The sequence below is a fragment of the Grus americana genome, chromosome 3 (assembly GCF_028858705.1).
Source record: "Grus americana isolate bGruAme1 chromosome 3, bGruAme1.mat, whole genome shotgun sequence".
NCBI classification, from domain to species: domain Eukaryota; kingdom Metazoa; phylum Chordata; class Aves; order Gruiformes; family Gruidae; genus Grus; species Grus americana.
This window is the reverse complement of record NC_072854.1, coordinates 86,525,798-86,552,325: the sequence shown is the minus strand read 5'-3', so window position 1 is coordinate 86,552,325 and position 26,528 is coordinate 86,525,798. Positions and strand designations below refer to the sequence as shown.

Genomic DNA, 26,528 nt, shown 5'->3' with positions numbered 1-26,528 from the left:
GTAATTCTTGACAGTTCCTAGTCAAGTTCTGCAGAAAATGGTTTCCTTGCAGCCTCTCAAGCTGCATAGTAAGAATACAGAGAAGTAAATTAGCATAGGGAGATGGGAATTACAAGCTCCATTCTGGCTTCTCTTTTAATATTTAATGTTAAAATGAATATTTACATCCTGGAGAAATAATAGAGAAGAAAAATGATAATGTTTTCAGTGTTGGAGAGAATGGCTGTAGAACATGAGATTCTGAGAACCTGTGTGGATATTGAGGGGTATGGGATTGCCTTGCCATGAGAAAGAACCGTAACGGGGAAATGTAAAGAGCTCTTTAACGTAGCAGTGTAATGAGTAATGGAGCTCTATGACTGAATGTTGGATCCGGATGTATTCAGAACCAAGATGAGGATGACAAAGAGAAAGATCTGAAAAATACTAAGGAGAGCATCTTTATACCCTCAAAACAAGACAAAGTGCATTTTTTAAAAGATATGATCCCACAAATAAAAATCACAAAGTGTCCTATACAGATTTGCACACGAGGTACTCATATTAGCAATGAAATGTGAACTGTTGAGAATTTGTCCAAGACTTGTTCAGACCGGTATTCAAATGAAACAGTAAAAATCCAGTTGCTCGTTGCTGAGGTCCCCACTGATGTGCTGTTTGAGAAACACTGCATCAATATTAAAAGATACAATTCCTGTAGTTCCTAGTGTGTTTTGTAGTCTTTCTTAGCTGGGTACTGCTGTTGCCACCAGTTTGGCACTTTTGTACTCAGTATCGTGGACAGTTAGAGCTCTCTTACTGAATGCAGAGTGTCCACATACTTCCTTTGCTATACATTTTTGTTTTCTCATTGCACTAAGTTAAGCCCATTAGTTTTTTACACTTTTCTATGTGAAGGTACTGATTCACAGTAATAAAGTAATGTCTTAATATTGTTTTGACACGTTAAGTACATGGAGTTGTTTAAAGACTCTGCAAAGGCACTTTCTCTAGTGCGTGGAGTGTTGCTGGGTTAAGAATAAGAATGTTGTGTTTGTGGTAGCACAAATACAGAGTTGGTGAGAGAGGGAGTGAGCTGAAAGTATTGTGTAAGTCACTGTTAATTTTCCTCCTTAAATGAAGGCGGGGGTGTTACAATCTCTGCACTTTCACCTAAGGCACAAACGTGCGTGAGGGGTGCAACCAGGCAGCACGACCATCCTTTTACAAACAGAGGCCGCGACAAGAAGCCGTCTGTTGCCTGCTTTGGTGCTTGGACAATCAACAATCGATACACATGCAGCCCTCCCACTTCTTACTCACATAAACAGATGCCCAGTGTGTCAGGGAGAGAGAAGTTTTGAAAACAGTATCCAGCGGATGTTTTCTTTTTATGCCTAATGAGATCTATTGGTATGCTGCTAAGGGAGGAGGAGGTTCAGACAGACCCTGCCTGGAACATATCCCCCTCACCACCTTGTGATCAATTTAGCAAGACTTGCCAGCCGATGGGGTCAGTTATCTAATCTTGCAGGAAACCGTCCTGTTCCTGCCTTTCTCCACCCCTTTACCCCCCCTTTCCCCCCCTGCCCCGTTGGGCTAGTGAGCTGCACAAGTGAGAGATCAGAGAAGGAAGACCACTGTCCTGCAGGACTGGAAGGAGGAGGAGGTGGCAGGGTTTCTCCTCAGCCAGATCGGCTGAGGTATAATAAAAAATTGCACCTGGAATTCTCTGAGGGCTTTTGTTGGAACTGGAGGAGTCTGAAAACAGACTTATTTCAGGAGAATGAGAAACTTGTAGAGGACTGGAGTGTTTCTATAGCTTATTGGTCATTGATCCCTTGACCCCACCTTATTCTGCCCCATACGGAGATAAAAAGTACATTAGGGAAGGCCCAGATCTCTGGGAAGTGTTGGTCCCCTTAATCATCTCAGATTGTCTGAAGAGGGCTTGCTGTCTGTAACCGGTAATCATGTCGCTAAATTTCAGTCATTCCCTCTCAAACTGTGATCTGTTGCTACAAGATCAAGCTGTCACTGAAAACTAAATAGTCTTGGTATAAAATTTAACTGAATTAAACTGTGGACATCCAGAAGAAAAGCTTTTGTTAAAACCGTTTCAGCTGTGCTGGTGATGCTTGCTATTCTTCTGTGCACACTTGGTAAACAAAAATATGGAAGACTCTTAGAGGAGATGAAAAATTTGTGTTGCTTCTCCCTGATGGGGAACTCAAATTCTCCAGGGAACGTCAGCATGGAAAAATGCATCAGCATCATAACAGGCACTCATCTGCAGCACGACCCCCGGAAGACAAAGCAGCGTTTTACCTCTCGGGATTAACAAACATGTGTCAGCTTTAGTACTGTTGTTTGGTAGTCAGGTGATAGACTGCCCATATGTCCTCATACCTCATTCTGGCATGAGATTTTTTTTTTTCCTCTTTGGAATTTGAAAGAAAAGCATAGCTTTATTCTGTTGTCATTTGTTCCAATTCTTATGTCACAGATATGAAAATTTAAAAGATGTTTTAAGAAGTTCTGAACCTTAATTTATTTTTCTCACTGTGAGTCTTTATTGGAAAGGCTTCTTTCTTTATTTGGCTACTTTTACTGGGGACATACAGAAGTGATTATAGAACATAGGTGACTTTCATCAAAAGAAACTTAAGTATATAAATAGTTATGCTATAAATGCTCTAAATAGAAAGGTGAATATTTAAGAGTTCTTCAGGCATCTACCCAGCTCAAATCCCTCCCATAGTACAGCATGGTGCTTTTGGTGGTGCCATGCTCCCAAACTGCACAGGGAGAAAGGAGAGAGGGAAAAGGATTTTTTCAGACACAACTTAGATGTAAGTGAACAAGTGCCCTCAGTCTCTGTCTCTGGGATTTGGACCAGTGATGTGAGGATTTCTTGACGAAAGGCAATTGTCAGTAGTTAGTGTTTTGCAGTGAGGAGAAATGGAAGATAATAGGTGGCTTTGAAGTATCATGAAGTTAAAAGGTTTAATTTAAAAATAACTGCAAGCTTGGAGAATTTTCTGTCTTGTAGTACTCTGTCACTGGTATTTCAGTATTCTGAGGAAAACATTTATAGTTCATTTTCAGTAAATTAGAAAATGTGAGTGTTACGTCAGTGTTATGCAAACATCGTTATTAAAGGCTGATGGAAGCATAAAGTATGGATTTCCCCTCAATCTTACGTGGGTTTCTATATCTGTTATAGATCAGGTCCTTATACTTCAACTATTTAGATTTTGCCTAATTTATCATTTTTAAAAGGACTTGCAACCATGATTCTTAATGAATTCTGTAATTCATTAAAATGAAAACAAAAGACACAACTACCTCTAATAAATGTTTTGATTAAAATGGACATTTCTGAACCTTCTACAGACAATACCCGCTCAGATGTGACAGCATTTGTGACATCACCAGTACAGACTTTCACAAGGATTTTGAAGTCAGTGTTGTAAGTCAGTTTCCATTTTGTTTTTATTAATTAGAAAATTGTGCTGTTTACTTACTAGAGGAAAAAGCATCCACTGAAACTGTATCAAATTTGTTTAGTTAATTCAATAGTATGCAAATATATTTTTTGAAAATTACAGTTCCTTATTGGTCCCTATTATTTTGGTGTCACAAATGTTAAATATTTGGTGCCACTTAATTATTGTATATATAATCAGGATTTCAGAAAGGCCAGATGTAGGAGGAGATTATCAGTATGTATGAAATTTGACTTCTGCATTTAGTAAAATAATTGTAGAGTTTGCTGAGATCTATTTGTTGAGATCTATCTGAGGTAACCCTATAAGTTATTAGACTACCTTTTGCATCAAAACTATTTTGGAGGCTAAGTCATTAAAAATTTTCAGTAATTCAGATTAGGAAAAAAATGTGTGCTCATAGTGGAGAAACCACGAAATGTGTGTCTGTTAGCGGAAGACCAGTAACAAACCTTATCCTGAGATTGGTTAGATAAATTTATATTACTCATCTAGGTCAGTCATCTTGCAGTTCCATCTTGTGGCTAGAATTTTGGGGTTCATAATTTATAGCTCTGTGTTAAAAGTTTTTAAAGTGACTGAAAATGGGGCAAAAATTTTGTGCTAGTAAAATTGAAAGGCCCAGAATTTTGCATTTCTGCTTATCAGTCAAGCTTTATTTTAATTCAGAGGACTAGAGAAACTTGAAGCAAGAGGCTTTTTAACACCTCACTTGCCTGAATATTTATTGCAATTCTAATATAATAAAATCATGCAAGATAAAACACTGCAAAATATGTATATTAAAATTAACTGTATTATGATTATTATTTGGGTGTTATGAGCAGTTTTAGTCATTTTAAGGCAGTGAAATATTTTAGAAATATGTAGAATCCTGAGATTAAAAACTTAAGGGTGGGTTTGTTTGGTGTTTTTTTTTTTTTTTTTTTTTTTTTTAGTTTATATTACTTCAATTATGGTCTGCAAATTTAAGAAACTATTTTACTGACCAAATTGTTCTTATCTTCTTGGCATTGTTTCTAGCATAGGAAGTATTGCATGACTAAATCAAAATATCAATTTGTATTGGAGTCTCTGTATTGCTAAGATTTTCTTAATACAATTGAATTATAATAACTACTTCACAAATACCTGTCAAAGTATTGTATTTCTAGCTTCTTTCAAATTGTGAATTTTAAGTGATTTTTCATTTATTTGCCAGAGTACTGAGCTTTGTACGTATTCCTTATAGTTTATGTATTTTTTAATCTATAATTTCCGTGTATGTGTATAAAGAAAATCTTGTCAGAATATATTCTGACACGTTTGTCAGAATACAGTTTGCTTGTGCAGAATGTGAAATTGTATTAGGGAAATTCTTGGTTTAATATTGCATCAGAACTATCGTGGCATTGTTGCGTAGAGATGCAGTCCATCTTAGAAATTTGAATCACTTGAGCCTGATTTTCTGGCTTAAGTGGAAAACAAGAATTGCAATCATAGAGTAGACCAGCAGTCCGATTAATCAATAGTTAATCTTGCCTAAGTTCATGCTGATGCCCATTCTCCCTTGCATCTTTCTTGCCCCCAGCCAATTATTCCCTGTCTCTCCTTTGTGCTGTACAGTGAGCTGAAATTGTTTTGATCTGGTCAAAACCTATTTTCTTGGGGTGTGTTTTCGGTTAGATCATTTTGTAGACCTGCCTCAGCTGCGCGGATGCCAGTGCTGGGGCAGGGGAGCGGGGCATGGGATGCACCGCACACTTCCTTTGCAAGTGTTCCTCCTCTTCCCCAGTGCACTGTGCTGGCAGTAGATTGTATTTAAGGTGAACCAAAGTGGCCGAGGACTGGGACTTTAATTCATCATCGATACTCCCTGGCTAGTACCAGATTTGTGCTCGGACAAAAATGCATAGCAATTAAAGGGAGAACCTGCCTATGTTGAATGTTTACTCCAATTTCCTGAATGTGAGATTTTCATTTTTTTTTAAGAAGAAGTGCTCACCGAAGCTCAGAGATGCCTCATGGCATTCAAGGGGAGGCTGGCTTTTTCTAAAGGTGCTAGTGGGTGTTGGGTGTTGAACTGGTGGGAGAGTGGCTGGCATTGCCATGGTGCAGAACGCTAGTTATGTGGGGATGGTGCAGAAGCCAGCTAGAACTGTAGGTGCTGAATGTTTGAAAATCTGTTCCTGAACTCTTCTGAAAATACGTTCCTGGGAGATGACTGATATTCTACTATTGGCCATTTGTGTCGTTAAATCCTTTTGTCGTAGTCCTTCCTTTGCAACTGAAGCCTAATCCAGTCTTTCTCTCCTCACTCTGCTTCCCTCTGACTCTGCTTTTTCCCCTGTGTTTTGTCTCTGAAGCCCTCCTGTTCCCTTGTCATTTTTTTTAAATATAGGTAGCCAAACTGTAATTTATTTGTTTATCATGGAATAGTAATATTTTCGGTGTTCCCGAAATTGTGTAAGTTTACAAAAGATAGTATTTTTCTTTCTTTCTTCTCAGTGCTGCATACTTAAGCAAAGGTTATGTTATTTGCTCTTTAGTGGTTGATTTAAAACTAAACACAGTGTATGAGCATTTCAGGTTATTCCTGTAACTGTTTATTAATTCAAGTAATTCTTCACTGTATTTCATCTGGTGTTTCTCAGCTCACTGGCATAGCTTTGCCACTCTGAAATTCTTCACATTCTTAATAAACTTGAATAGTTTTACTGTCCTGCAGCATATGCAGTGGTGATCCCAGATCATTGTTGTATATATTAACCAAAAATGTTGCTAACAGAGAACTGTAGCGCGTCACAGATTGAAATTTGACTGCATAATCCTATTTTGCTCTCTTTACCCAGTTTCCTATTTCTGTTCTGTTCCACTACACAGCTTTTTTTCTTCCACACAACTACTGCTTCCTTAATCTTATTAAAAGCTTTTTAAAAGTTGAAATAAATTATGTCAGTTAGTCTTTATCCATTTTATTTTCCTGACATTCTTGAAGAAATCCTGTATGTATGATGGGCATGATTTTTCTATTCAAAGGCAGTGCTGCCTGGTTTATCTTATGTTAGTTTGCGTTATTTAAGTGTATGATTAAAAACAGAATTATAAATAGTTTTGTTTGATTACCATCCAGCCAATGGACTTGAAATTTTCAAGGCTTTTTTTTGTTTGGTTGGGTTTTTTTTCACCTTTCTTGGTTCATCTTGGGTCTGTGGGGTATAATTCTCTGTTCACAATCCTTCAGTTTAACTGTCATCATTGAAGGGTAGCCAGTTTTTGCCAGTAGTTTTCACCTCACAATTTCTTAGTAATTGTGGCTGTATTCTGCCTAGTTCTGGGACTCTTTAACACCTAGCACTCCGCTCCAATACCTCCTTTTTGATCCAGAGACAGTGAAAGTATTGGTCTGTTACCCAAAGCAGATTTCTGTTGTTTTCTGAGGTAAAGACAGAAAGAAACCATTCTGGTTTTTTGCAAATACTGTTATCCTCAGTTGCAGACTTCATTTTATGTCTGGTTAATTTTTCACCAATTTTTCATCTTTTATTTTACTTGAGATTTTTATTTCCCCTGCTTGGAAGTTCACTACATCTTATTTTCTGTAAGCAGGACTTCTAAGATTTATTAATTTTGTGCTTTGACTACAGTATTTCCTTTCTTTAGAGAAGCCTACATTTTCCCAGCTCTGCTCAACTGGTTCCTTATCTTTGGTGATTCCAGGATGATTTGGTGGCATGGACAGGGTGAAAAGCTGGAATTACGTGGTAAAGAGCAAGCAGACCCTCAGGGTTGGATGGTATATTTTCCAAATTTTGAAGGTCCTTATGGATGAAATGTTTGGATTGTTAACAAAAATACTGGAAAATACGATCCAGGAATAAAATGGGGGTGGAGGTGAGGGAGTGGAATTGAAGTCTTTGTCTCCCTCCCGTGCCCTGTGCTGAAGTTCAGTTTCACCTTTAAGTTTGCTGAACGATTCCTTTCCCAAGTACGATGGAACGGAAATATTTTGTGGTTACTGTTAAATGGTTCTTGAATTAATTCCTCTACACTGCATGGATGAAAAGGAAAACACCTCCCGCTCGTGGTTTTAAAGCCAACAGTATCAAGGAGTATTAGTGTCAATAAATTACTTCTCTGAACTTCATTGTGTGTGATATTTAGCCAGTTTGAGAGAAATAAAAAATCCTTGAAGTGGACACTATTTAAATTTTGGGGCATGGGATTTTCTGCAATTAACTAGATTGCTATGGTAGGCCAATATATTAAGCTCAGGCAGTTTTGCTGCTAATTACACACAACTTCTCTGGAGTATCGGATATTCAGATCCATTTTATGAATATGGTAGAGAGAATAACAACTGTAAAACAAAGCACTGTGCATGTAAGTGACTGTTAGCGTGTATTTCAGAAGGGATAAATGCTCACCATATGGTACAATTACTGTGTCCAAGTTTTCAAATTAGCTTCTCTCATCCTCCTTATTACTGTCTTTAAAAAGAGAGGAAAAAAACCCAACATGATTTATCTACTCTGCAGCAGAACTCTTGACGCAAAACAGCAGCCCAGTTCTGTCCAGTTTTTTTTTCCGAGCATAATAGAGGCTGTCGGACTTTTTTATACTAATTACTGTGTGAGCCTCAGATGAACCCCCTTCAATTCACAGGGCTTTGTTAAGGGAGGAGCTGTCAATGTGTCTGCCCGTTTGCAGCTGTGCTGTGGCTTTAGCTTGCTTAACATTATGCTGCTTTTTAGACTTGACAGAAGGGATTTTTTTTTTTTTTTTTTTTTTTTATTAAGGCAAAGCAGCCTTGTAGCGAAATGGTTTAAGCAGCTGCATTGTGGGGAAGCACAAAGAAGTTATTATTGTGTCTGTTTAGGGGGGTCGGATGGAGGGGGGAGATATTCGGCTGCTGTTGATGCCGATTGTTGACTTGCCATCTGCCAGATAGGGAGAAGAAAAAAATGACAGCTCCAGCAGGGTGTTCAAGAGGTTGTTTGGAGAGACGCATAAACATGTGCAGATGTCGAACTGAATAATGGCAAGAACTTGAGACGGTTTATGATGCTGCTGTTGTGTGTGCATATACAGAATGAATGTATGTGGAGATTTGGTTAGGAGGAGGGTACATATTAATTATCATTGTCCCCCACCGCCTCCTTTACTTCTGTTAATTAGTTCAGGAGTTTAATATCTGCCCTCCCTCCGTTGTTTGTTCCTAAAAAGAGCCTTTTCTTGTAGGGCAGAAAACTTTTGATTTCTCCATGTGGTGGGTTTAAAAAAACCAAACCCAACAACTTGATAAATTTGGTACTTGTGGAAGTAGAAAGAGTAATGCAGTTATTTCAGTCTCGGACATTTGGTGGACAGGTGCTATACAAGTTCTTACACAGCTTTGTCTGTCTACCTCAAGACTGATATGTTGCATACCCCTACTATTGCATCCTGAGCTTTTCTTATGCAGAAAGTGCCAATCGGTGATTGTCTAGTATTATATAGTAGACAAGTAAATACTAGGGGTTAGAATGAGATTAGCAACTAATTTTGTCTTTCACTTGATGTGATTTTCAGTTCTTTCTCCAAAGGCAAGGAGCTGGTCAGGCATAATTTATATTTTCCTGTTTGACAGTTGCACATAAAATAAATTTTGATTGTTCTATAGGAATATGGCTTTCTTTCTTCCACTGAAATCCTTTCTTATTTTTTGTGTGGTGATTTCTGCTGATTATCAGTTTCCAGGATACTGTGAAAGAAACATGAAAAAGGACACAAGCATGGAGGGAAATTAAGTTAGCCCAAAAAGGCTAAACGAAACCATTGTCTTATGCAGGTGATCTCTTACTCTAAAGATAAAAATGGAAACTTTTAAAATAATGAATTTTCTTCTTAAATACTGTGTGCAAATTCAACATTCTGATATCTGTATTGAACTGCAAAAGGGAAGATGAAATAGTGGTTGAGGTTGCAGGCACGTCTTCCATTTACCAGTATCTACTGGAGTTTTTTGGTCAGTCACAGCATGGCTTAAACATTATCTGAATGAACCTATCCACCCCTTCCCACCAACCCCTCACCAAAAGCAAAGGAACCTCTTTTCTTGTGTCTTCAGTCTTAGTTCTAATAAGCATCAGGTCTGTAGGTCGTTGCTAACAATAAGTACTGATAGGAGCATTTGATGCCCCCTTCTGTCATCACTGTGGCTGAGTGGAACAAGTCTGTTTTGGCTGATGTCAACTTAATTTTAACTGAAAATTCAGGTGTGGCTGCGTCCTACCCAAGTACTGATTTCTGCATCTGAGCCTAGACAGAGGTCAACAGCACTGCAAATGGAGAATTGCTTTTTGCCTGTTAGTTGGGTTGTCGATTCTCCTCTGCAGACTTGTGCCATTTTCTGTGTCCTGTCGGTGGTGGCGTGATGTCCAAGTCACTCTGGGTAGTGCTGCGTTGCTGCTTATCGTGAAGCATTTCATGCAACCAAAGAGTTCTGCTGATGTGTACAGCAGTCATGGGGCTGCTCTTTCAACTCAAGCAGTTTGAGGGATGCTTTTGCTTATCTTGGATTGATTGTTTGTAAAAGATGAAGGAAAAAGGTTGACTTTAGCAATGTGCTTGATGTGCTTGAGGAATAAATGTAGGTGAACGATGTTGGTGCTAGCTTTTTGGCACCTGGCAAGGTCTGGGGCTAGGAGCACATCTAGTGAGAAGGAGAAAGTTCAGAGGAGCTGTTTTAAAATTATTGCAATAATGTGCCAGTTTTAAAAGTGAGACAGTTTGCTTTACAAAAACATGCTAGCAAGTATACCGGTTTTAAGAGGAGAAAGTCACATAATTTTTGACAACACATTAATCTGTCAAAGAAACCCAGCTGATTGATAATGCTATTGTCAAACTTATCATACACTTTTGCAAACAATGGAAAGTTTGAGATTTCTTGTGTAAACTACAGTTGGCTGTTTTACAAAAAGTTGTAAGTATAGAATATTAAGAAGATGTTTAATTCACATGTAAAAGGCATTTAAAATTTAGTCATCTGATTTAATATATACATTTGTATATGGATTTAAATTGTTGTTGCTGTACCTGTCTTATTCAGTGTAATTTATAGATGAATATTTGTATGCTTCTCCTACTCTTAAAATATTTTCAAAATCTGAAACGGATCCTTTGGTCTACTAGCACTTGATAAAAATAGAATAAAGTCATATTTTTTCTGTTATACAAAGTACCACTTGATGCTGATAGTCCTATGTAAAAAATTATAAATATTTTAAAGTGCTGAGAATGCGAAGGTTTTTAGCTATAAAAAAAAAAAGTGAGGCAATATTCTAAAATGTTTTTTGCATTTACCACAAATGCATCTCAATACTATTAAAACCTACGAAACTGCTTTGAGAAGCAGTTAAATAGTGTAGCATTTTAGGCTTTGATCCTATAAAGCCTTATGCAAGAGTGAAATTAAAAAAATGCGAGTAGTGTCCCTAAATGTTTCTGGGCTATAGACCTTGGTTTTCCATTCCTGAATAGCAGGCATATTTAGAAAATATTGATCTCCTTTGTTGTTCAGGGATGTTGATGCAATACAGGACTCTGTTATTCCAGACAGCATGTGTTAATATCAACTTCTATTTAATTTATTTATTGTTCTAACTCTTATCCTTCAAGAATGAAGGGGAAGTGAGAGTGATGTTGAAACTGGCAAGTTTTTCTTCCTTTTGGCTCGGAATGGACATGGTAAAGGTCAATTCTCGATTTGTCAGGATGTCAGCTAACTCAGTATTTCTGGTATGATTTTTTTAAAAGGACAAAATTTTGTGCATATGAAAACTGAGTATGTGCTGTGAACATTTATTTTGCATGAGATGCCAAAACACATCAGCAATTTTGTGTGGATATTGTAGATGCCCATTGACGTTTGAATAGCAGTATGTGTCTCCATTATTGAGTATTTTCCTGTCGATTTTTAGATATTTTAGAGAAAAGATTATTAATGCAACAGGAAAAGGTTGAATTAACAGCAGAAGCTGAAGTACTGTTGCATTTATACAGGATAGGACACTGACTCACTCCGGTAGTCCTAATGAAAGAGTGAAGTGGGTGGTGATTTGAACCCTAGCGAGCCGCTGGCTGGAACACGTTGGTAGGTTGCATTCAGAGCCCAGGGGTGAGAAAACCCCGCAGTAAGAGCAGGGAAGAACTTCCCGTTGAGAGGCTCGGTCCTCCCTGTAGATGTAGCGGCAGAGATGCGTGCTGAGACCGTGGGGAGTCGCTCTGTGGCTTCGCCCTGCCTGGTGACTCCACCTCTCCGCTTGGAATTACTCTGTGTTTTACTAGTAGAAGCCCTCGTTACTCTGTTTTTTACTAGTAGAAGCCCTCGTCTTTGATCACTACCTACTACTGCTTCAGGAAAAAAGATCCTGTTGTTTGCCTGCTCTTCAGTGCATCTTGGCTGGCAGGGAGGAGAGGGTTGTCCCTGCTTTCCTCTCCCGTTGCTCAGCTGAGGAACCTCTAGAGCTGGTTCCCGAGGCTGCTTGCTGCCTTCTGCAAAAACTTAACATCTGTGTGGTTTTCACTGGTTTCTGTCCACACAGCTGTGAATAGCTGAGCACAAGTTGTCCAGTCTTTGTATCTGCACTGGATCATTGTGAGGTCGTGGACAGTGAAAGGGCACTTGAACTTTCTCACCTTAATTCCCCAATTTGCAGGAAACTTACTGGAAGCTTAGCTGTGGTAAAAGCCGATGCCCACACATAGGGTGAAATGTTTCCTATTTCCCAGTTGTGACTGGAAAAGTTCATTTGTTTAATGTAAGTACAGATGTGCTCAAAATGTCATTTAGCATTACTGGGAACTGTGGGAAAACAGTTAGTATAAATAAATAATCACTGTCTCGCAGTATAAAAGACAGAATCAAAAAGCGTTAGTTCCAAATTCTGCTTTTCTTTGAACTGCAGGCAAATATTTGGGAGGGGGGTATACAATAAAAATAGATTTTAAAATGCTGAGACACGTTAGGAAATATCACAGTTTTATTTAATTTTTTTGGTATGCGATAAGATTTTGACAAATCTTTTGCATAATGTATAATTACACATTTACAGTAGATTGAGGGACCTATATCGAATCCTGAGGACACATATATGTTTTAGGTTTTTTTTAAACATTTACTTTTTACAGTAGCTTTGAACGTATTGCAAATTTCTTTACCTTAAATCAGAAGTAAGTAAATATTTAACAGAAGGGCTTTACATTTACTAGTGTCTACTGACTTAATCAAATAGTCTACTGATGCTTCTAATCGTGTGTTAGGTAACACTGCCCTCAGAGGGCCAAGGTAAGTAAATTCAATTTCAAAACCACTGGCATTACTTCTGATATTTTACTTGACCTGACATTAATTACAGTTGTTTCTTTTAAAGAAAAATTGCATATGGTTAAGTTCTTTTATTTACTTTTATATAATTTTGTGGTATACTTTTAGATAAATTAAATTTTCCCCCCTTCTGTTTATTACATGTTAGTGTAGGGGAACTGGAGTTTGATTTAACAAAAAAGTGCCTTAAAAAAGAAAGAAAAATAAAAGAAGAGAGAACAGTATTTGTGTATTATTTCTATTAAATCCATTTTAGTAAATTGATGACACAGACAAGAGGCAGATTTTTGGTGTTCTCTGCTTGGAGGGGGTTTGGGTTCTTTCTTCTTTTTTTCTTTTTTCTTTTTTTTTTTTTTTCCCCCTTCCCTTAAATCTCACTTATGTCTGTGTGGCAGCTGTTGCTTCTTTTAAGGAAGCAAGTTTTTGAACTCAGGTTTCTGTTGCTTATCAGCACTGTATATTAAAGACATTTCCTTCACACCTCTAAAACCATTTACATATTGAAAAATGTAGAAGTTTTGCAAAAGTGATTTTTGTAATAAATACATTTTTTAATAATAAGATTAAATTTAAATGACTGAATAATTTTTCAAGAATTACTAAATTTCCATATGGTTAAAGATTACAAGTGGTGAGACTAACAATAGCAACCATCGAATCTGAGGTGAAGTATATGTTTGAAGAAAGAGTTTGAGTTGTGAGGTGAAGTAAAAAAAAAATCATGAACTTTGAGTGATACATTTGTCTAACATGGATTTGTTGACTACTCATATGGTTTCTTAGAAAGCTCCACTTTGTGAAGCTCCTTAGCAGTATCAAAACTACAAACATTGCATCACTAGAATAAACATATTTTGTGAAATGTCCTGAAGGCAGGATTCTCGTTACTTGCTGTCGAAGGCAAAAAGAAAAATCATTAAGGTTGCAGTACAGATGCAAATACAGAGCCAGCCGCGAGGGTCATGTTCTAAACAAACCTTCATTAAGCATTCTTTGTTACTGTTGTTAGCCAGTGTATTATTAAATACAATGTTAATTAAAGAGTTGCATGTTATGAGAGTGCTTTTTGCATGAAGATCAGATTGCATTTTCATGTGCTTCAAGAATGTACTGCTGTCTTATTTCATCTTTTGGGTGTATTCTCTTGGTGGTTATTAAAAAAGCAGACCCCAGCAACCTAAAACTGATTCTAAATTTCTGTTTTGTGTGTGTGTGTGTGTATCTGTGAGATATATATATTCTAGTGCCCCTTTTCTCAAGTAGCTTTTAAACCTTTGGCTAGAATGAAAATGATATAGGAATTACTTGGCTTTCTTTGCTGCAGTGGTTGAAATTAGAGACCTCTTCTTACTGTCTAATAAACAGATACTAAAAGAACATGTTTTTCAACTTAGAAGGGTGTAAATTTAAGCAAAATAATAATTTAGCTTACATTAACTCAGCAGGAAGCAGGGTACAAACTGATTCATTTTCTATGGCAGATCCACTGCTTTTTTAAATACCGCGGCTCCATTTCATTAAATTGTCAGGATATCTTGTGGTTTGGTTAGCCTGCCTGGACTTCTCCTTTCTCATGGAATTTCTTTTCACTTGAATTAATGAATTTCAGATGTAAATTTCCTGTTGTTTGCTTGTGTTGAGGTATTTGATAAACATACATTCCAAATATCTTTAAAGTAATTTAATATTAGTCCTACTGTAAAATACACTTTTTTTTAAAAAAAAAAGAATGCAGGACTGGTAAGTTAGAAGACATGTGGAAGTGTATTTTCTTTTCAAATACTCTGCTGTGTTTTAGTACTTTTTGTACGGAGGATTTATCTTTCAAAGCAGTTCGGTAAGCACATGTCTATTAAGAAGTATGGGCTAAAATGTTTTTCTATCTTTAAGCAGATTATGTAGGAGGAATGCAGTTATAAGAGAGCACCTAGAGTGCATCTTGAGAGCCATTAAACCACTTGAGCAGCTAAGTGAACTGTTCACTGATACCACTGTTTACTTTAGTCTTCAAAAGTGTTCACCCATTTGTTAATTAAATTACAAAATAAATAAAGGACACATGATAAATATTCATGTATAGACCTTGAAGAGGGATTGGAATATTGGTCATTTCAAGACAAAACTAACTACAGTGGGGTTTTTTTGTGTGTGTGTTTGTATAGATGTCTTGAAAAAGTAGTCTGACCGTGATTCATGTTGGCTAACCATTTAGGAGAAACATTCTTCAAAGAAATATGTCTATAAAATAAATATATGGATCCTTATGAAGCCATAGTGTTTTGCAGTTGCTTTTAAATTACATGTCCTGTGTCTGGCAGTAGTTTGCAGGGCGAAGACAGAGGTACAGCTGTGCTCATGGATAGACTGGTACTTACATGTCATTCAATATTTATATCTTCTCGTGATTAGCTTTTGTCTAAAGTTGCTAGCTCTCTTCAGAGGAGCTTGGAAGTGCTAGTCATACTCTTCTAATGGTTTTTCTCCAGGCAGAACATCAGCTGCATAACTCAGTAGATGATCAAAAATCTGTTCAGCTTAATGATTAAGAGACTCTTGAGTACCTTGTAGAAGCCAAATGCAATCTAAAGTCTTGTCTTAAGAGGAGGAGGAGGAGTAAGCGATCAGGGAAATTTGCACTGGGTGTCTAAGGGCACCTGCTAGAACGGTCTTCTTTTCTACAGGTTTAGTTCTGGAGAGTGTGTATGTAAGTAAGCAAAGATTTCTGTTCTTTCCTGAAGTGACTGATGAGTGTGCTTACCCTACGAGCTCTGATTCTTAGAGCGCAGTCTGCTTATCTCCCTGTCCAGTTTATTCCTTACAGAAAGAAGGACTCGCTTTGAAACCTGAACCTTGGGTGGCTGACCTGTTTTAGGCATGTTGGTATTGTCTCCGTCCTGTCCTTGAACTCTTCTTGCAGTAGTTTTAGGTGCCTGCCTTCCAGTTAACGCACTTTCTAGATAAGACTAAGATCTCGATGGATTTTAAACAGACACTTTTTCTCGTAACAGTTACTTACTGTTACAACTAAATAAGGTATAATTTATTGTACAGAAGATTCTCTTTATGGTCTGTTTAAGAAAGCAACTTGGATGTTAATATTTTTAAAGCTTATATTGGATGATCTAATGCATAAGGTTTTGTTTTGGCTTGAACTTTTGAGTCCATGCAGATGTCAGCATATTTGTCGCAGGGCATATTTTAAACATTCTTAAAATATTTTGAGTCATGCCTTTTCTTAGGCCTATGATTATTTAGTTTTCAAGTATTCAGCAAACTTAGTTCAAGAAATGTCTTTACGTTTTCAGGCAATGATGATAAAGTTTTTCACTGTTGTTGGTATTGAAGTTACACATTTGTTTTCCCATACTGCACTTGTATTTCTTCTCCAATTTACAAATACTTCATACCTGTTTGTTTGTTTTGCTTTTTGTTACTGTTTGCTTTTATGTTAGCTGGCATTTCCCATTGAGAAATCGGTTCAGACTGGCAGCGTCAGTAGGGACGTTCCCAGCTGAACTAGCACCAGACAGCTGAGATAGAAAGCTCTGAGTCAATACAAATGTAACTAATGCTATATTAATTTTGTGGTCAAATTAAGTAACCCTTTGACTTTTTCAATTTTCTTTCTACTTATATGAAAATGTCTAGATAAGTAAATCAAGCAGGTACCCTGCTATCTAGAAACAGGACTAAATAAGAAGAGTTTAGCTGCTGAGGGCCAGGAAACATAAGTCAGCACAAATAGCCTGGTGTTCATTTTTCTTGCTCTTTCCTCTTCTCCGTCTCCTACTCCCTACCCTGCTTCTCTGTTTAAATATATGTTAAAAATCAGAAATGTTAACGGCTGCCATGGGCATCGTCAAGGTCCTTACAAGTTGTGATCAAGTTCAGCAAAGCCATATTAACAATTCCCGCGCTGAACTTGGGTGACAATTAGTTGATTGCTCTGATGGACAGGTGAAGATGCGATTAATGAATTTTTAGAATAGCCTTTAACGGAGTAATCTCCATGTCAGATGGATGTAAACTTCTTTGTGACCTTTGAATTGTCTAAAAGCTGCGTAGCTGCAGTTAACAGGGTGCCGAGGTGGTAAATGGCACTAAGGGGCTGGGCTTAGCCCAGGACCAGTGCAGCCCCTGGACTGGTCAGTTCCGAGCATTTTGAAAGCGGCAAGAAGTCCTAGGCACAGTTGGAAATTCTGCCTTGTTACATATGCTTTTTTTAAAAAAAATCTTCACTTGTATAATGATTAAATGGTGACTTATTTAAAGTCTTAGTAAGTACTTGTACATGCGTTATTTACTTTGCAGAGTTGGTAAAAATCAAAGACGGGGGAATTTGGGCAGATCTGAACTCATCTGTACTTAACTAAGTAATTGCACTTTAAAAGTGAAACTGTTGCTGAGATTTTGGTGAGGCATTGTAAAGTATAATGCTATTAAAGAGATTTTTTACCCTTAAATAGCAAATATGTGGCATTAATTAAGCTATCGTGCCTTTCTGACCTGTTCTGTATGTTTCTGGTCCTGAATATCTCATGGCTACCAGAGTCTTCTGCTCATACTGGGGTAGGGGGAAGGTGAAGGTGCCGGGTTTGTTGGTAGACTTACCTCTTAAAAGCTGATTGACATCTACCTTTTCTTTTTTATTCTTTTTGCCTTCAGATATATTTGTTAAGTATAATTTATGTAGGTTCTCCCATTACCCCCAATCTTCTTGTATTTGCTTAGTGTATGTTTTTAGGAAATTAATCATTTTTGCTTTGGTTCAGCAGGATAATTGTTCTACTTTGTAGTAGTTTAGATTTCATTTTGTTATTAAAAGTCAAGCTGTAGTGCTTACTTCTGCCTGCAGCAAATTTTGAACTGTTTATAGGTGTAAAGATGTAGCATTTTGAAGAGTATAGTGTGATTAAAATTTAGAATTATAGAATATTACTATACAGTGCTTGTAGCTTCTTATTCCAGAGACGACGTTGTATAGTCCAGGCTTACCACTGCAATTCCATTTTCTCTCCTTTTGGAAGGAGTTAAGGTTTCCTCTGTAAATTGAAAATGTCTGAAAAGATTTTGGTATAATTAATGTTAGACACTGATAATATGTTATGTTTTTTCATATCAGAGGTTTTTTTCTACAGTACTAATGAACTTTTTTTTTCCTCCTTTAGGAGAATATATAAAAAACTGGCGGCCAAGATATTTCCTGCTAAAGACAGATGGCTCTTTCATAGGCTATAAGGAAAAGCCCCAGGATGTGGATCTGCCATATCCACTCAATAACTTTTCAGTGGCAAGTATGTATTTCCAGTATTTACTATTCTCTCAGCATATTGACAAAATATCTGCGACATATTACTTCACCTGTAGTTCAGAATTTATTGGTAACACTGGAGGTTTGATGCCATGTGTCAAACTAGTGCACCACCAGTCGTATGCCCAGCTCTATGAGAGCTATCTTTAGAAGAGCATTGAAGGTTTTACCATGCCTTGGTTTTTGAATATTTTGGAAGTCTAAGTTCTCATTTGGGGGGTGAGGTGTGTTTGAAGTGTATGTAACTAACAATAACATTTGACAAATGATTGTTGTAAGAGGAAAATTCCTGGAAAGTTCACCTTTATTCAGATAATTGACCTCTTTTCTCTTTTTCAGTAGTATCTCTGAATTCACTTGAAAACTCAAATTAATTAGAAAATTATCTAGACTGTCAAATGACACAAAATCATGCTGAATTATTTTTCTCTTGGATAATCAGGTAATCAGCTCTCCAGCCTGGTTAATCAGTAATTTCAAGCAATCAGACAATTTGCATATATTAGCAAAGCTACAAAGTGTGTATCTGTTGGATAAAGTGAAGGCATTTTGATTTCTTGTTTTCCAAGAATGTTTCTAAAAGACAAATCTGTAGGGTTTTTTGATGTAGCAAAGTGAGATTGGTAGAAAAGTGTTTCTGAACAAAAATGAAAGTATTTGAGGAGCAAAACTAAGGCGGCAAAAAAATCTCCTTGAGTTGTGGATATCATAGCTAGAAACTGTCAAAGGAACACTAGAAAATTTACCCAATTTCTTTAAAAAATGTATTAGCGTACTGCAATACAATAAATGGCAGTGTTTAGTTTTATAAAGGAATATTGGAGCCACAAGAGCATGTGCACTTAGGGAAATGGTTCCCTTCATCTGCATTGCTGAAGATGGGACAAATGCTACTGAGACTAAATTTACCAATTTTATTGATAAAATTGTTCTTGAGATTGACTCAGCCTTTGTAAATGAAGTAATGTGAGTATTTTATTTGGTAAGAAAATAATCTTGTGCTCCAAGCCCATCTCTTGTCTCACAACTAGAGGAGGAAAACTGCATATTCTAATTGTGACAGAAATCTTACAAATGATATTGAGCATGCAAGCCTTCTAATAATATTAGAGGCTCATTTCACCTTGTTGCTATTCAACATAAAAAGCAGTGATATCTTTAAGTTGCTCATATGAGTAGGAATTGACTACACCATAGGCTGTTATTCATTAGCTATTGCTCTGAATATCCTGCCCTACTCATTTATAGCACTTAGTAGTTTCCTAAATACTTTTTCCCCAATGTGCAGCAGAAAGAATATTTGTAGAACTACGGTAGGGTTTTTTGTCCTGCTTTACCATGTTCTTCATTGCATATCTAGTCTTCCTTTGCTGCAGCAACTAAAAGGATGCTCCAAATGGTAGTTCTGCTAAGTGAAGAAATCCGTAATTAGCAATGAATTCCAGTGTATTGATACTGTTGGGGTTTTTTTGGTTTGATACCAGGAGGTCATCTTATGTAATTCTGATATTAAAATGCTGCCCTTGAACTTTGCCTTGATGGAAATTGGAAGGTTTCATATTGTTTTCCAAAATGACACCTTCATCACCACCACCCCTCCATTCCCCCACCCGTCCTCCCACCCCCCAAAAAAAGATAATAAAAAAATCCTTTCTGTAACCAGCAAACCCCATAGGTCTGATTCTTAGGCGATGTCAGCTGAAGGAACAGGCATGCAATATTAATTGAAGAAAGACAGTTTCAGTAAGCAAGATGAGTTTTTCTGTTTTCTGGCAGGAAAAGGAGTAATTTAATCAGAAATGATTGCTGATCAGTGCAAGAATAGGAAAATTTTTCACTCATAAAAAGAATCTCATAAAATTAAGTGAAGTACCTATGTGGAATTCACAGGATGAAAAGCCAAATGTCATCTAGATTCAGAATGTTTGGATAAGATTCCAGTTTTTAACTTGGTTTTGATTAAATGGAATAGGTTTGATCTTGAGTAAGACGTACAAAATTACATGACACACGGAAAAGCTGAAAATATAAAGCAGTATGTTATTATACTCTAAATTGCAAAAGACTGTAAATTTTTTGTCAGCTATTTTATCTGTCTGAAGATGAGATCGTCAGTAGGGCAAACAAACAAACAAGTAAAACCACTACATGAATGAATCAGATCTCATAGGCAGTACCTGGTAAATGTCAAGAACTGGTCTCACGGCCTCTGATCCAAGAGTTCCTGGGCTGCTGCAGTAGGTTTGGGGCCACAAGCAGTGCAACATATTTTTCCTGTAATAGTGAAGTACGTTTTTCATAAATTACTAGCCAGGCAGATGGAGTGTGAGATCACTGTTAATACCATCTTGATTAGGTTGGCAGGGACTTAAAGATATGTCTTTACAGTCCTATCTTCATGTAATCTTTGTAGCTATCTGTAAAGTGAGAGTGTGGTCTCAGTCTACTTTTTGCTCTCCAAATGATAGACATCTTTGGCTCTTGCTTACAGCTTGTTATTTAAGCAGAAAAGGCCAAGGCTGCGGTATTATTTTCGTAGTGCTGTTGGAGTTGAACATTGGAAAGTTTGCACAGCTCTGCTTTGTATGATACTTGTTCTGTAGTTTAAAACTTCTATATCCAGCTCTGTCAAACTAGTTACTTCCATCATATAGATATTTTTTCACCGGTGTCTGCTGCCTTCCACTCCTGTGACACCAGGCTTACTTTTGCAAAAGGCTCTTTCCCAGATGTAATATCATTTTCCCTAGAGTGGCTCCCTGATCTCTTCCAAGACAACAAAGTTCCGCACCTGAGCATTACTCTTTCCCTGGTCTTGTGTCATCCACGTAGTACGTCGGGAATGACAGGAAGGCCGGAGAGAGAGAATGAAGTTATTTTACATACTGCTAACAGTAGTGATAAATGTCTTTGTTAATAAAGCTTTTCTCATCAGATGGTGTTATGTCACAGGATGGAGTGTTCAGAGGCCATCCCTTTTCCTTGGGGTGATCTGGGAGGAAATGTGGGGGAAAGCGTTGGGAATGCGCATGTAAACAGGTATAAGCCTTACGTAAGAGAGAGAGAGCCTGAGCTGTGTGCGCACACTTCAGCCCTTTGCCGGCCGCCCAAAACGCAGGGGAACTGTGTGGGCCTGAGATGGGAGTGGGTGGTCTCTCTTCCTGGAGCTTAAGTATGTCCCTGAAGGTGAAACGGAGTTGATTGAAGAGTATGACGGAGCGGGGCTGGACGGAGCTGAGCCCTGTCAGGGGATGTGGGACTGGCCCCTCGGTGTCCTGGGCAGCGGCTTCGCCTCCCCACAGCTGCTGCTCTCCCGCCGTCGGGCACGTGCGAAAGTCAGCGATGAGCACGTCGCGCTGCATCTGCAGAGCTGCCGTGAGGTTGCGGGGGTGAACACATCAGCCAGATCTGGTGACGCTGGACAGTGTGTAGGAATCACTCTGTTTTTTCTCCTGTGGAACCAGCTGTTTTTATACCAGAGTCATTTTTTTAACATGGGAGTTCACAGAGCTGTGTATTTGAAATATGCCTTAATGCTTATCCCCAGACACTTAGACTCACAACAAGTTGTGCTGTGGTATCTAACTGTACACCTGAAGATAAATGAAGGTGATGTAGTTACACTAGTGGGAAATTAATTGTGGAAACTTAAAACTGGTTGATACTGGTTTTCAGAGGTAGATTCAGAAGCGTGAGCTTACCTGAATTGGCTAGTTCAGAATCAGTTTAGCTCTTTTCAGGTAGAGACAAGCAGTTGCAAGTAATCAAGCTATTGTAGCTTGAAGACATACTCTTGATTGACTGAGTGGGTGTGCATTCCTAGCCCACTTCAACTACAAAATAAAATATGTTAATGTAAATTGCTTTTGCTTAGGCATTTATGCACTCAGAAGCAGTTTAAAAATAATTTAGATTGAATCGGTAGAACTTCTCTATACAGGCAGAGGCCTGAAAAAAATGTCCTGGCTTTTAAAACTCCATTATGCTTCTTTGGAACAAAACGAGTACTCTAGGTGACAGGATGTATACCCTCAGTGGCCCCCCAAAAAAACCAACGTGGCCTCGCAACGCTGTTTTTGACTGGTCCAGTGTTGCCTAAGTGGAATCAACACTGCTTTGTGTAAACCATCTTGGTCTTTGATCGTCATCGTTATTGGAGAAGGCAGAGTGGAGAAGAAGAGGCAGTCGCTTCAGTTCAACTTAAGCAGTGTTTGTGGCTTTACTGATAAAAAAATACTTCCCACATATGCAATGAGTATGTAGGTAATCACATAGCACATTTGGGATGAGGCATCTCTAAGAATTGGCCCTTTGCCTTCATTTTGATCTTTACATAGGGAATAATTGGGAAGAGCTGTATCCCTTCACAGTAGCCTTTGAGCTTTGGCCAAAAATGATGTCACCTGGAATTTCTATTGTATCTTGAAAGATAGTACTTTCTAAGCACTCTGTGGTACAGCTATGCTTTTTCTTGTCTTCGAAAAGAAAAAGCTAATTCCAGTTACTGTGAGAAAGTAACATTTTATAACATGTTTTCCTTTATTTTCTTTTTCTCTGCAGAAATGATTATTGATGAACCTTGACTAGTCTAAATGGGGAAGCTGTGCTACTTTTTCCTAGTCTTAGTCTTTCAGTGGGCCGGAGACAAGGTTTTATTATTTTGGGGATTTTAAAGTCTTCAAAACATGGAAACTGAAAGATTTCAGGGGAATGATGTTAAGGCTATAAAGAATTCTGAAGAGACTCAAATGGGTAGGAAAATATATATGCATGTTTTAAGTGAGATTAAATTATGCATCTGAATACTTTGGCATTAGACATGACCTTGTGTGCAACTCCACAATTAACTTTTCAATGAGATTTAAGTTTTAAGTTCCAGGTTTTTTAATTGTCACAACACTGGATGACATGAGCACAAAGATAAGCATGTAACTGTAGATACTTATAATTACAGTATAGATTTTATTCCAAAATAATAATGGCACAATTGAATAAATAATGCTCATTCAACACTGAAAGTACTTGTGCAGAGAAACAGTCAATGTATGTGTAATGTACTGCATATGCAAATACATCTATGGCAATTTGCACTCAAATCTAATGTGTATAACCAATATTACTGTCTGTGTTGGATGGGGAAATGTTTAGGTTTTCTGGAAAACTTGACCAGTAATTTTCTTTGGGAGGGTTTCATATTACTTTATGAATGATTTCTAGATGGTATAGTTGGTATACTGTCATTTGACTTAGAAGTTTGGATTCAGTTGTTGGCTTGGGTCATAAATGAAAATGAGTTCCTTGGTTTCATCCTTCCATTTTAATGGGCAGTGCTTTCTCAGACACCAGTATAGCATACTGTGATTTCCAATTATATCTAAATAGGGCCTGGTATGAGCATGGCAGGTCAAAGTTGAAGTTTATAGCCAGGTCTGAGAGTTTTTATGCTGGTGTGATACACTCAGTTGCATAAATAAAGTTAAGGTGTTTGCATAAAAGACAGAGAAGGATATATAATTTTACTGTCTTCTGTGCAAACAAACTAAACCCCAGGCAAAACCCGACAGTAAGATGCAGAATTCTGCTATTTTCATTCTTGCTCTTTGCACGAAGGGGCAACTAGCAAACTAGTTGTAATGACAGAAAGACATGGGTGCTATTTCAGTACTTTTTGGAGTGTTGGAAATAAAAGACTTTCCAGCATGCTGAAGTACATCAAGGGTGATCTTTTTCAGCTTCAAGGAATATAATTAAGTTTTTTGTGTTTATTATGCAGTCATATATGTTGTGGTATCACCAAAGCACATATAAGTACTTGTCATGAGCCAAGCCCCACAGAAGTGGGATTTCTATCCATACAGAACAAAAAGTCAGTCCCTGCTCCAAAATACTAAAATTCCAAATATAAAACAAAAGACAGCAGATGGATGCAAACAGATGGGGGGAGTATGAGAAAACAATGAGACAGTATTAGCCTGTAGTACAGGCAGTGGTCTCAACACATCAACAACTAATCCATTGTCAAGGTTAGATTTTTACTCTCTTCTCCCTTCTTTTCTCTCTCCCTCCTTCCTTCCCTTCTTCCTTCCTGTGTTTTAAGACTTGGTGAAGGAGAGTTTTAAGGAGGATTTAAAAGAGAACCGGTATGGCAAACAGCGAGAAATTAGAAATGCTTTTGAGAAATGGTGCTGAAATTGGAACAGTAGAAGGGTGAGAAGGATGGGTGGTATTTTGATACTGAAAAAAGAGTGATACCAAGGATGAGGGTAGGCTGTGGGCACAGACCATGTTGAAAAGCTACCTATATTTGATGTGACAGAGCTGGGTAAGAAATGAGGAGTGCAAAGGGAAGAGTGGTATGATCAACGGGACAACAGAGAAAAATCATCTATTTGACATTTTTGGGGATGACATTTTTAGGGGAAAATTGCATTTGTTGGGACCAAAGAAGGGATATCAAATCACTCACATAATCTCTATGTTACCAAACTTATTTTTAGGGTCATACTCCCCATAGATAAAATGTAATAAGAAAGGACAGAGTCTTTTGGAAAGCCTCAGAGAAGTGGGTTTCCCATAGGGAGTAGCTAAACAAGTGGGTGAATTGAGAGAGGACCAAGCTAAGGGTGTGTGTGTGGGGTGTGTGTATGCACATATAATTATAAGTATATGTAAAAGCCATGGCTTTCCATATGTATATGAGCAAAAGCACGTGTATCTGTCTCAATGTTATGAAAATGGTGGATTAGTGCTGCTACTTGTCTAACAAAAAAGGTCATCTGAGAAAAGTGTGGATTTGGAGTGCAGAGTAGCTATAATGGAAAAAGGTATTTGTAAGCAGTGTGTTCATTAAATTTTGACATGAGAAAGAAAAAATGGGAGTAGCAACTAAATAGGCAAGGGTTGGGACAAAAGTATTTATCTTGTGAAGAAAAGACCAAAAGAAGAATAAGAAGTCAAGGTTAAATAGTAATGCAAATAAATACATAGATAGATACAGATAGCTGTATATAGATGGCACTCTGTATGTATTTAAAAGTGCATATATTCTAAACAATGCAAGCAGTGGTTCGATACTATTTCTTTTATATCATATGATAATCACAGGAAGTTATCTTTTGTGCTAAAACTCGGTATTAGAAATAATTTCTGAAATATGCAACCTTTGTTCATTTTTTAGTGCAATTTTTTATGGCTGCTTGTATGTTTAGTATTCTTGTCTAGGCATATTAACAAATTCTGCTGAAGTTGAAAGCTTCCATATATGAAATAATAAAATGGTATTAGTGTTCTTTGTATTTTTTATGCTGAATTAATGCATTTAGGAAAAGAACACTGGTGATTATATGGTTAAAGTTATAGAATGAAAACTTTAAACTTTTTAATAAAATCTGAACAGATGATCTGTGCTTTTTTTTTTTTGGAACTGGCAGGTTTCAGGCCCTCTAATTGGCTTCCCAGCTTTGCAGAGTAATTACAGCTTCAAGCAAACTTTGTCATCTGTGGTTCAGAATGGTGTAAAGTAAACAGAACGTTTTGAAATACAGTTTGTAGTTAGAGTTGCTCAGGAGAGTTTAACTAACATAACTACTTAATTTAGATAGTAACGGTTATTTGAAAAAGGTAGTCTAATATTTTAGAATTGTCAGATTGTTTGTGGATATGGAGACAAAAGTTAACCTCTGGTATATACTTCACTCTCTTTTTGTTTCAAAAAGAGAGTTCAATACTTGAACCCATTGCATTTCTTTATACTGGTTTTATTTCATTTTTTCCATTTTCTGTGTAGATCCAAAAATGGCCAAATGAGCGCTACAGACTTGTTGGAATGGAGCTGTCGGTTTCTGTTACCGGTTTTGTATTTTGCTGTTTTGAACAAGTGTTCTCCCCCAAGGTTTTTCATCCCCTCTAATATTAAAGGGGAAAATTCTCATAACCGATGTTTAATCCCAGCAAGACAGAAAGCTTTAGGATTAAAATACGTAATTCCAAGTTGTAGATGGCTAGCATACAAGAACACAAAGTTGAGTCTGTCTGTTTACTGGCTTACTCATCTTTTTGAATGATAATTTAGACTTCCAACTGTTTTGAGTTGAGATTCAGCCCTTTAATTACATGTGTTTATGTATAGTAGCAAACTTGAAGACATTATGGTAGAGTGTTCTCTACTCTTGGTAATGACCCAACTATCACTCGAGCATTCGGAGCCAGCTTTCAGTAGCCAGTTTCACTCATTCTTCTGTGCTTTTGTAGTTTCCAAACTATTCTCTCTGTCTAAAACTACTGCGTTTTTTCCAGTAATTAGTAGAAAAATATTTTGGTAATTAGCAGCAACTGTGTATTAGAGTACTTATTCATCTTAATAGATTTTTTTTTTCTCTAG

General features: G+C 37.4%; 1 protein-coding gene across 4 annotated transcripts in view; it reads left to right on the top strand.

Annotated features, from left to right (window-relative positions):
- Positions 1–26,528, top strand: part of AKT3 (AKT serine/threonine kinase 3) — a 187,266-nt gene that overhangs the window by 65,287 nt on the left and 95,451 nt on the right. For 2 of the 4 annotated variants that reach the window (XR_008576244.1, XM_054819198.1), the window contains exon 3: positions 18,006–18,131. Coding sequence is in view for 2 of the 4 variants with exons in the window: in XM_054819198.1 (XP_054675173.1) it covers positions 18,006–18,131 (126 nt within the window). In the remaining 2 variants the exon portion in view is untranslated. Of the gene's footprint in view, positions 1–3,375; positions 3,452–7,245; positions 7,286–18,005; positions 18,132–26,528 lie in introns of those variants that run through there. The other 2 variants (XM_054819200.1, XM_054819199.1) reach the window with 2 other exon arrangements.